A 12,396-nucleotide genomic window follows, 5' to 3' on the forward strand; every position below is an offset into this window, starting at 1 on the left:
CGCACACACTCTACTACAATGTCGTGAGGGCTCTTTTCCATTAGGTTAGTTAGATCTATAAATCCATTTTCCTATTAAGTTTTTTAGAGTCAAAAATTACTTTTAGCCATTTCATATATAGTCACAGTACGACCTTAATTTTTTTGTATGAAATATATTTATTTGGCAACAATTACAACCCTATTGTTATCAACCCAAAAAAATCCATTAAAAACCTAATAGGAGCTGTGTCAATTTGGGAATGCAAATTTCATATCCTTTTATTTATTATTTTATTTATTTTTATCACGCAAATGAACCCTATTTGAAATCGAGCAGCGTCCCATTGTATAAATTAAAGGCGTCAACGTGCTTGAAAAAAAAAAAAAACCACAAAAAGAACAAAACAAAAAGACTGGAATATTCAAACATCGCGTGCGGGTAGAGGAAAAATTGGTCCACGCTTGGGTAAAATTTAATTTAACAAACAATAAAATAAAAACAGTTGAGTCATTTTGTGTGTGTTGAATTTCAAACCTTTAAGAAATTAAACCCGAGAAACAGAAACCGAATATTTTATTTTCAAAACACATAAGAAACAAAAAGAAAACCAAAATAAAATAACAAAACAAAAACACATTTAGTGATTCTGAAGCATACAGACAACAAAGGCCATCGATGGCCAGCACCGATGCGAGCAAGGCACTCTTTTTCTTCAATTTCCATATCCGGGTAATACGCGTGTTGTTTCTGGGCTCGTCGTTCGATTTTCTTTTGTCTTTGTTCTTGTTTGAGGTGTTGCAATCTCAATTCTTTGTTTGTATTAGTATTTAGGAGCGAGACCCAGTTGTTATTTTGCTTCAACTGGTGGCTCGTGGAGGCATTTGGCTTGGAAATCTCGTCTGGGTATCTGTGTTTTGGTCTGTTCTTTGTTCTTTATGTTGTGGTTTTGTTTTTTCTTTTGATTAGTAATGGTTTTGGAGGGGAATGGGGTTTTGTTTTGTTTTTAGTTTTTAATTTTTATTGTTGCAGGATTTATCATACTGCTATTTTAAAGTGAGGGAAGTTAGGTTTTGGCAAAATCCCAGCTTTTAGTTTGAAAATTGGTATCTGGATGGAAATTTGTATGGGAATTTGTTTTCTCTCTCTCTGAAATTTGCTTTCATCAATGATTATGGTGAGAAGGTAGACTTTGGAAAGCTTAGTTTAAACTCTTGTTGATGAATTGTTTTGCAGTGCAGCTTTGAATTGGGGTTTATTGTATTGAGAAAGCTGGTTGCTTTCGTACAAAAAAAATAAAGGCTGGTTGCTTGGTTTTAAATGAGGAATGGGATTTGCTTTATTTTGAAGTTTTTCTTGTAAAATTCCCAACTTATTGTTGTTAGAGTAAATGAGGAATGTGGGTTTTAGTCAAGCCCAGTTCTGAATCGATCTGAGTTTGTCCTCATCTTGCTGAATATGTTTATAAATCTGCAAATTTATTACCTATGTAACAATGGAAGCTAGAAATGGAAGTTTCAGTTTTGGTTTTGGTTTATCATGATTTCTTTTCACTTCGTTCTTCTGTCTCATATCACTTTTAAAGCAGAAAGACTTTCCATTTTTACTTCAAAATATTTTCAAGGGGCATGATTTCTTCTCCAATCTCCATAATATCCTTTCTTCCTTTTCTTATGAACTTTTTTATTGCTACCATAATAATTATGCAATAATAACATTTCGATATTGATTTTTAAACTAGAGATATTAAGCAAACATAGTTATTTTATAATTATGGAAATTCATAACTTACTGCACCCTTTTCTTGTAACACTCACTATCAAAACAAATTCCACAGTCCATACCAGTAATCAATTTTCCAGCATTTTTAGAGCTAGAAGGGCACTTTCAGAGCTAATATGAAAAAATACAGATATTTATAGGTGTAAGGTCGACCTAGGAAATCTCCTAGCTGCCAAGCAAGAATCTTTTCCAAGCTCATTAGATATCCGAAAGCAACTGTAGGTTGCATCAACTGAACTCACTTGCTCATATCTCATAACATTTCTAAGTGTTTTGCGCTGACTAACCAGTGCCATACTGTGTCTTTTTCATGAAAGTTTGATGCTAATCTTGTTTTTTGTGTTTTTTCTGGATTTTGGACAAGAGTTGAATAATAAATTGTGTAGAAAGTATTTCATTCATAGCATGTGATATACCATTTTTTTTATATTTTGTTTGACAGAAATAGCATGTCCATGGAGAATTGAGGTGGAACAGAGGGCAAGTTGAATATTGTTTTGGGTCTTTGAGCCATAATTTTTTTAAGATTTGAATCACTCGTGTCTTCTGGGGGAACTTTGCAAGGGGTTCTTTGATTTGAATCATTCGTGACTCCCGGGGTCATTTTGCAAGGGGGTTCTTGAGTCTCACCTAACAGTTCAGATTATGACATGGCAATGGCAAAGTTGGAGACAGGTAGTATGCTCAATAAAACTTCCCCTGGTTTGGGTGGAAAAAATGGTCTTTATTCAACCAATGGCGTGCATGAGTTACTTGAGTGCCCTGTCTGCACAAATTTGATGTACCCTCCTATTCATCAGGTACATTTGCAGTCCAGATATATTATGTTTCACCTGAATTTTCTGTTTAACAATTGAAATTAATATTACTATATATCACAAAATCATGCAGACTATAATATTCTTTGAAAATTTATTGGTGTTGCCTTTATATTTCCTATGGCAGAACATTCAGTGAATGCAATTGCAATCATGAAATGTTTTCTACTTACTGCACTTTAAATGTTTTATAATGTATTTAAATGATGTTACAAATTAAATATTATTTACAGCCAACTTCTTCTCATCACTGGATAAAATATAGGATTGCATTTTTAATTACTTTTAAAAAAGAAAAATGAGAAAAAAGAAATTATTGACCAAATACACCAGACATGAATTAATGGTTTCAAGCATAAAGGTTCTTTCTCCCCTCCCCCCCCCCCCCCTCCTCTCTCCTCCCTCCCCCACCAACCAAAGTGACCTTGACAAGACATGGATATATTATTTTCTGAGGGATTTTCTGTAAATCCTCCATGAAGGAGGCTAGAGTTCTTACTTTTCTCATTACATATGGGAAAATTATTAACATAGCAATGGTTGAAAGGAAAGAAAATCTTATGGGTGCGTACATGGTAGCACATATGTTGTAGGTAATTGTAGCGGATTATATATTTTTAGTTTAGATGACATTGAGTATTAGGCTTAATAGGTGTGGGGTCAGCTCATTGTCAATGAAGCTTTTAACTGTAGGTTTCCAGTGGTGGAGTGGATGGTTTAAGGAGGGAATATGTTTTGGAAGTTTGGTTGCTCCAGTGTAAAAAATAATTCTCATGCTTTGCAATTGTAGAGGAATATTGTTTTGGCTTGACTTGTAAACTTCGGTTGCTTTTTATTTTTTTATTTTTTGGGATTGACAGTTGAAACTAATGCCTGGACTCATCATCTTCATATAGTATCTTATGATAAGTTTGCATGATAGTTCTGTGATGCTTCTTTGCTTTAATTTGTTGCAAACTTAGTTCAATATATAAAATTGGATAGAACTATCATGCAATTCTCCTTTCTTTGGCCAAAAAAAAAAAAATTGCGTCTGTAGTGTGGATGTGACCCCTTCATTTTAGTGGTTATTGTTGACTTAATTTATTTAATCATCTGTATTATTGTTCGTACTATCCACAGTCTATTATATAGTGGAGTAAACCGTTTTATTCTACTACTTTTAATTTTTAGGTTTTCTGAAGATTAAATTCAGTAAATTTCAATCCCCATGTGCCTTTTACTCAAGTGATAAAATTCTTTGCTTATTGACTTTTTGGGGTCAGATTTCCACGAATCCCCTTGAAGTGACCAATTTCTATTGCTTTCTCATCTCTAATTTCTTATCTTCTTTTAATTGAACCCTAGGGGTAGTGTCTTATGATCCGGTATCACATGTTCTTTTTTACTCAATCCTTATGTTTCTAAATTCTTATTTTGCAGTGTCCAAATGGTCACACATTATGTTCAGACTGCAAGATTAGGGTGCACAATTGTTGTCCCACTTGCCGCTATGAACTTGGAGATATAAGGTGTTTGGCTTTGGAGAAAGTTGCTGAATCATTGGAACTTCCGTGCAGATACCAGAGTTTAGGCTGTCATGATATATTTCCATACTACAGCAAGCTCAAACATGAGCAACACTGTCGGTTTCGTCTATACAATTGCCCTTATGCTGGATCTGAGTGCTCTGTTACAGGTGATATCCCTACTCTTGTTGGGCATCTTAAGGAGGATCACAAGGTTGACATGCATGATGGGTGTACCTTCAACCATAGATATGTTAAAGCAAACCCAAATGAAGTTGAAAATGCAACTTGGATGCTAACTGTAAGTTTTTCTTTGATTTTGTTAAACATTTTTATAAGAAAAAGTATAAAATCTGGTAGTTTAACCCTCCTTTTGTTATGGTCCATCTTTTGTGCTATGTCTCTTATTGATTCCTCTTGGCTACCTATTCTATATATGGAAGTCTGACCTGTATCTTGAATTTTGTTTTCTCTTGCAGGTCTTTAATTGTTTTGGAAGACAGTTCTGTTTGCACTTTGAAGCCTTCCAGCTAGGCATGGCTCCAGTCTACATGGCCTTTTTACGATTCATGGGTGATGACATTGAGGCTAAGAAATTTAGCTACAGTTTGGAAGTAGGCGCAAATGGCCGTAAGCTGATATGGCAGGGAATTCCTAGGAGTATCCGGGACAGTCATAGAAAAGTTCGTGACAGCCAAGATGGACTCATTATTCAGAGGAATCTAGCTCTGTATTTCTCTGGTGGGGATAAGCAAGAACTAAAGTTGAGGATTACTGGCCGTATATGGAAAGAAGAATGAAGATCCGGATAGATGATTTGTGTTTAGGTGTACAGTTAAAAACTCTGAGAATGGCTAGGGTAGCCCCATGTTGAAGCGTCAAATGTATTTCGATTGGGTTTTTCGTTTAAAGTTGGAGTTTAAGTGATTGAGCTTGAGGGTATTTTGCAAACTGATTTATCTGCTGACTGCCTGCCCTGGTAAGATCAGAGTTGCAACCTAGTGTTGGAAATGGATATCTGAATTATTCAATGGGGTTGATGGAAGTGCAGCAGGATGTCCCTGTTTTGAAGCAATAATTTTGTTTGGTTATTGTGTATGCTTTACCCTCAAGACTGACACGAAGTCCTTGGCTTCATATGTGTCTAAATACACCTATTGCCGTGTATTTGTACCTATGTGTTTCTGATGCAGTGTGGTCATTAACACCATATGGCCTGAATTGATGAATCTATTCAAGAGATTTTCTTTTGCTTGGCTTGTTCTGAATCTGTTCAAGAATTTTTCTTATACTTCAAATTCAGTTGACTGGAATGATGGATAGCAAGAGAACATTCTCTATAGCTTTCTAAGCTCACCTAAAATGAAATACTGCATTCTCTTGCCATGGAACAGCAGCAACATGCTTTTGGGTTGGACTGTTGCCCAACTCAGTCAATCCATTGACCACAAAATGTGACAGGAACATGACATGATAGCAACATTTTGTTGGGGAAAAACCGTGTATATTCTGGTCTCATTGTCCGTTTCTCTCTCTCTCATTGTGCGACACTTGTGAAAACAAGGGCACTTATTGGGAAGAAAAACTTGCATATCCCGGTTTCATTACCTCTCTCTCTCTCTCTCTCTCTCTCCTTCTTGTCTTCTCTCTGTCTCTTGAAGTTGAAAGACTTTTTTGCTAGGTAAGATAAGTGTAAGAGATGGAATGTACCTACATTGGTTACATTAGGATGGTCAAAGCTTATGCCAAGCAAGCAGCAAACTTTTGAGTAAGAGCTGTTATTGTAGAATCAAAATATGAGAATTAACAAATAGATAGTTATATGATCCAAGTTAATATCTTATCTGCTAAGCATAATATTAATATCAAACTTAATGCGACAATTATCATCCAAAGCATCTGCTATGGATCCAAACCTAACTTTAGGTTGCCCGGATGACTTTGTAAATCAGAGACATTTTGAGCCTCATGTAAAAGGGTCTGTCAAAAGCCCGTAATAATTTTTCCAATAAATTAATTTCTTATTGTTCCATTACACACCCACCTTGGTTTTATTTTATGGAATTTAATAATAAAAGAGAGTTCTTATTTATTTATTTATTTTTATCATAAACAGTTCCTAAACTCCTTTGAAGTCTTCATTTTAGTTTTTTAATTATGAAATCAATCAATATGGGTCTTCAATTTTTTATCTGCACATCAATTTGAGTCATACTATCACATTCCATCAAAAGTTTCATTAAAATTGATAAACTTTAAATGGTATTTTCGTTCAAATATAACTCATCTACAAAGGAAATAAAATAAAATTCACGTTTTTGCTCAACAAGGCGATATGAAAATTCAAATGATTGAAATGAAGATTTTTGAAAAGTTTAAGGACAGAACGTGATGAAAACGCATAATAAAATCAGTGTTGCATTGCATGGACGGCTAATGATTAAACTAAAGAAGATCTGGTAATCAGAATACGCTAGTCGTACTAAAAAGACCAAGAAATAAAACAAAACCAGCAAATAAAAAGCTTGAATTGCCCGGTGAATTTTGGGCCGTTGGATGGGCACATCAACCTCACAAAGATGAGAAAAATAGCAAATAAAATGGGGGACGTGCAACGTGGGGGCATGTAAAGGCAGACGAAGTGGGGTTGGTTTTAGCGAGTAGGCCGAGTTTCCCGCGAAACAGAGAAAGCTCCGTCGTCCCAAAACGGACCCCTTCCCTCACAAAATACACAAATCTTGTTTTCTTTCTCCTCTGTTTCCTCTGTTTCCTCTGTTTCCTCTGTTTGTTCTCTGTCCCTCCTCCCCTCTGCTTCCGCTCCCCCATCAGCCCATTTTCATCATTCAAATAAATTTTTTTCCTTCTTCTTATCTCACCTTTATTTTTTAAAATTTGTAGAATATTGGCATTACCTCTGTGATTGGTTGCATTCTGACAATAGGTAATTACCCTTATGCTTTATGATTTTTTTTCTTTTTGGGTTACCCTGAAACTAAACAGATCTTAATTTGTCGATGGTTTCTTCGTTCAATTTTTTTCCTTCATAAATTTGGGACAAAAAAGGAACATAGAGGATGCCATTTGGAAGCTAATTTGTCCTCTTTTGGAGTTTTATTATTATTTTTTTCATTATAAAGATTATAATTTGATATGGGAAATTTCGGAATTGCAGGAACAATTTTTATTCAAAAATTTTTTTGGGTGCTGAATAAAATTGTGTAGCACTAGTTGTAATTGGTGTTACATGGGCCGTTGATTTTGGTGTGCCACCACAACTTTGAACAATGTCGTGCTGCGGGGGTGCGGAGGAGGAAAACTACGGTCCACCTGCTAATCAATATAACGCTGCCCCACCTAGAGGTGGAAGTACATATGGAGCAGGAGGTATTATTTTATTCCAATTTCTTTCTTATTTGCTACATTGTGAGGTCCATAAGGTTGGTGGTGTTGACTGTTAGCATTTAGCAGTTTGGTTGCCCAACATCTTAGCTCAGGTATGTTAGACGATCACTCGACCCAAAAGCTTAACTCCTTAACATGCTTCCTCTCATGAATCCCCATCTGCGCATGAGGGAGGGTGGATAAATGAGTTAAGAGTGAGGATCAAGATGGGTAAGGTTCGACGATTCTTTCTAATGTAATTGAAAAGAATAAGAGGTGGACGTGGGTTTGAAGGTTTCATACCAACCGTCTCTTGAAACTAGAGCTCTGATACCATGTTAGACATGTTAGACAATTACACAACTTCAAAAGTTTATTCTTTGAAACCCTAAAAAAGTTAAGTTCTTAGAGAATTTGTCAACTATATACATCAAGCTAGAATGTCCAACATTTTATCAACTTTCATGCATTACTTGTTGCACAAATTATGCACCTTGTCAAGCATTACAAACCATTGCATTGTGTGTCACAGGCAATGACAGAGGAGAGCCAAGGAGTTCCAATACGGTCAAAAGTGGAGCTCCACAGAAGGCCTTACCGATCGAAATACCGGCTATGTCATTGGATGAATTGAATAGGTTAACGGGTAACTTTGGTCAGAAGGCATTGATAGGAGAAGGTTCTTATGGCCGAGTTTTCTATGCAAAATTGAGTAATGGTAAGAGTGCTGCAATAAAGAAGTTGGATACGGGTACATCACAAGAGCCAGACTCTGATTTCTCAGCACAAGTAAGATTTTGTGCCATAGTTATTTCCACATTCATGCTGCACATTTTACTCAAAATTTTGTATCAATGTTGTGCAGTTATCAACAGTGTCAAGACTTAAGCATGAGCATTTTGTGGAGTTGATGGGGTATTGCTTGGACGCAAATAATCGAATTTTGATATATGAGTTTGCAGCAATGGGCTCTTTACATGACATATTACATGGTATTCTGAGTTATATATTTGGTTTTTGTGTTTGCTTGTACATTTGTCTCTGTTGGAAACCGATTCATTGATTTGTTGTTCTAACTGCAGGAAGGAAAGGAGTACAAGGGGCTGAACCAGGTCCAGTTCTTACTTGGAATCAGAGAATTAAAATTGCCTATGGTGCAGCCAAAGGCCTTGAGTATCTGCACGAAAAAGTTCAACCTTCAATTGTTCATCGCGATGTCAGATCCAGCAATGTCCTCCTCTTTGATGACCACGTCTCCAAAGTCGCAGACTTCAACTTGACAAATCAGTCATCTGACACAGCTGCGCGACTGCATTCGACTAGAGTCTTAGGAACATTTGGCTATCACGCTCCTGAGTAAGCCTTAGCTCTTGTTTTCTGAATGTTTGACATGATTCTACTACCTAATATAAATAATATTACTAGCTTAGAAGTTAAGCATTGGCGTGAGTTTGATATACTCTGCCCCCTGCAATGGTTTGGAAGAGATGCATAGTTTACATATTAAGGTTAGTATAATATACAGCATAATGTTTTCTTGCCAGATTCTGAATCTTGACCTTCTAATCTATGGTCAAGATTCACAGTCTGCGAACGTAAACATCTTATGTTGCTAGAAAGTCTGGAAATATATATCAATAATTTTTCTATTACCAGAGTCAGCCTTTCTGATCTTCAAACACAGTTGAGCAAATGCATATCTTCCCCATTCAATTTTAAAATCATTGCTTTTCTTTATTATTCAGGTATGCCATGACAGGGCAGATTACTCAGAAGAGTGATGTTTACAGTTTTGGGGTTGTTCTACTAGAGCTTTTGACAGGAAGAAAACCTGTAGATCATACAATGCCGAAGGGGCAACAGAGTCTTGTTACTTGGGTATGTACTTTTCTCACTGTCTCAGACTCTCTCAGTTGCTTTTAGTTCTACTTTTTCAAGCTTTTAACATAAACACACAAAAACCTTTACAGGCAACTCCAAGATTGAGTGAGGACAAAGTGAAGCAGTGTATTGATCCCAAGCTAAACAATGACTTCCAACAAAAGGCAATTGCTAAGGTCTGCTTTAGCATCCTTTCTCTTAACCATGTTACTATGAACAATTTTTGGAAATAGTTATAGCGTAATGCAATTCACACTCCTTATTTGTCAACCTGCACTCCTTTGCTAGCGTTGTAAATAAGAAAATATTGATTTTTAAGCGTGCAGGTTCATAGCGGCCGCCTAGATATATTATATCACACGATAGGTAAATGATTGATTCAAATTACCAATTTTTCTAACCATTGATTTTCATTGAATGTTTCAGTTGGCAGCAGTGGCAGCACTTTGTGTTCAGTATGAGGCGGACTTCAGGCCAAACATGACGATTGTTGTGAAGGCTCTACAACCACTGCTTAACTCAAAACCTGCAGGCCCAGATTCAAACGCCTAACAAATTTTCAATTCAACCCCAGAATAGAGCAACTTTGGCTTGTGTGTGCTTTGTAATGTATCTTTCTTGTTTGTAAACCTATTCCCACTTTGCTCCACTGAAACAAGAAACTCTCACAAGGGCATGTTCTGCATTGTCATTTATCTGATTCAATACCCTGTGAAAGATCATTTGCATTTGGTAGATGGTATTGTGAAACTTTCATTAAAAACGCAAGCTACTTAGTTATTCCTCTAGTTTAATGAACCTTTTTGTATTTGCATATGCGATTCGGATCGAACGCAATGACATTCATTCTTTCTTACGGAACAAACTTTTTGAGAAAATCTCACTTCTTCTTAGTTTTCTTTTCTGATTAACATGATGATTGATTATTTAAGGTACAAAGTAACCCTTTACTTTTGTCGTCAAATGAAAAAAGAGAATGCCACATGGTACAAAATGACTCTTTACGTTGAAAGAGAAGTTGAATCTAACAAAGATGATCTCATCTATACGTTTTGAGAATGTAAATTTTATGAATATCCATAAATAAATATGAAAGCAAAGAATAAAAACAGAGCCTAGTATAATTTTAAAAGCTAATTGTGTTCCATATGCACATAGAAAAGTTCAAAAGCTAGTATATATCATTTTCACATGACAATGCAGTTTATTGGAAATACATGAGAATCATTTTCATGGTTTTCTACTGCATACATTGGCTTGGCCCCACTTGGTATTAGACAGTCCATGGGATGGGATCGCCATATACATAAAAAAGAGGGGTCCATATATGACACATTTTTATTCCCATTTTTAAAACACTAGCATTCACGTCAATTTTGATAATATATATATATATATATATATTTTCTTGTCAAATGATAGAGAGATTGCATTTATAAATTACGCCATAAACGCAGTACAAATACAAAAACCTCAAGGGCTAGAACTGAAGGGCTACACCAAACACAGAGGGTTGATTAATACCCTCATCAAATATTTTGACAATATTTTGTTTTTACTCAGCAATTAATACCCCATACATACTTTGTTTGAACTTCATGTTTTGACGACAGAATGACTACACTATGCCCCATCCTCCTAACCAAAGGGGAAAAATGTCGACAGAACCTCCACATAGGGACAAGAGCGCTGAAAGATTTATTAGTATTATTTTCTCTTTTGTTTTGTTAAATTAGTTTCAATAATTTATAATTTCTCATTGTTGAATAAAATATTTGGGTTTCTTCTTGTAGCATGCTAATTTGGTAATAATAGAATTGGAAAACAATTTCACCTTACTTAGGCTATATTTACCACACTTATTTTCAATTATTAGTATATATGTGGGCGAGCGAGCGTGATACTCTAATAAATATTTAAGTTAATCACTTGTGAGTGTCTACTCGACAATACGATAATATGATTTAAATAATCTATTTTGTATATGTTCATGTTCAAAAGTATGTTTTGAAAGAAAAGTATAATTGCAAGGATATAACTAGTAAAATTATCATATAAATAAACTTTCGATTACTTGATTTTTGCAAGAATTATACTTGTATGGATCAAGATATGGACGGTATTCTTGCGTATAGCATCCAAACAATGTGGTATTGAAATTCACGAATGGCGAGGATAATCGGGTCCCAGGTGTGGAAACATTAACGATGAGTTATGATAATGTAATGCTCGAATATATATAGTGATTCATATATGGAGGCATAATTAGAATGAGTTCTAATTTGTAAATATTATTTGTGATTAACCCTATTGTTATTCCCACTACCGGGTTAATTAGAATGGAAAATGTCACAAGCAGTAGAGGTGAATGGTAGTTTTGGTGAATGAGAGGGTAACATAAAATTATGGGGGAGCAATTGATTAATTAAGCGAAGTTATATGTTTTTGTTGTTGTTGTCAAAGTTAGGAAGAGAAGGGGGGTTTTCTCACACGCACACTACCAAGGTGCTATGAGAGTTCAAACCTGAGACCACTAATTTGCAAATCAAAGTCATTTTCCACTAGGTTAGACCCCATTAACAACGAAGTTATATATTTAATCAAGAGTTAAAATACGATCTTTATATAAGTAATTAAGAGCTAATTAATTCATGATTGGGTAAACCCATTTGGGCTTGGACTGATACATTTACTTACATGTTAGAGAATAAGAATAAACGAAATGATTTCCATTCTTGACATCTGCATTTACTTACACATAAGGAATCATGTAATATACGGGTCCTACCTTAAAATCCTTAATGAAATACTCCAAAAACTAGAAATCAGATAAACAAAGATAGGTAGTTGATCAAATTCTCATTCCTTGTTTATCCGATTATATTTCTTCTTATAGTAATGTAAACATACCATAGTGATTTGGTGGTTATCACAAGAGAATGAGGCTCCACTGGTTTTGGTTTGTTTTTCATTGTTCTTGAATTTATTTTGTTTTTTATTTTCAATTTTATATTTGAGTAAAATAAGAATTTTGAGAAAATATTACT

General features: G+C 35.3%; 2 protein-coding genes across 2 annotated transcripts; both read left to right on the forward strand.

Annotated features, from left to right (window-relative positions):
• LOC18771881 (E3 ubiquitin-protein ligase SINAT2) lies at positions 541 to 5,351 on the forward strand. The gene is made up of 4 exons (XM_020568477.1): positions 541 to 711; positions 2,204 to 2,561; positions 4,002 to 4,388; positions 4,567 to 5,351. The coding sequence occupies exons 2-4, from the start codon at positions 2,412 to 2,414 to the stop codon at positions 4,885 to 4,887; spliced, it is 858 nt and encodes a 285-aa protein (XP_020424066.1). The 5' UTR covers positions 541 to 711; positions 2,204 to 2,411; the 3' UTR covers positions 4,888 to 5,351.
• On the forward strand, positions 6,725 to 10,186 carry LOC18769455 (probable protein kinase At2g41970). The gene is made up of 8 exons (XM_007202027.2): positions 6,725 to 7,028; positions 7,260 to 7,471; positions 8,001 to 8,257; positions 8,334 to 8,460; positions 8,551 to 8,824; positions 9,214 to 9,346; positions 9,439 to 9,525; positions 9,776 to 10,186. The coding sequence occupies exons 2-8, from the start codon at positions 7,372 to 7,374 to the stop codon at positions 9,899 to 9,901; spliced, it is 1,104 nt and encodes a 367-aa protein (XP_007202089.1). The 5' UTR covers positions 6,725 to 7,028; positions 7,260 to 7,371; the 3' UTR covers positions 9,902 to 10,186.

This window comes from Prunus persica, chromosome G7, assembly GCF_000346465.2.
Source record: "Prunus persica cultivar Lovell chromosome G7, Prunus_persica_NCBIv2, whole genome shotgun sequence".
Lineage (NCBI taxonomy): Eukaryota > Viridiplantae > Streptophyta > Magnoliopsida > Rosales > Rosaceae > Prunus > Prunus persica.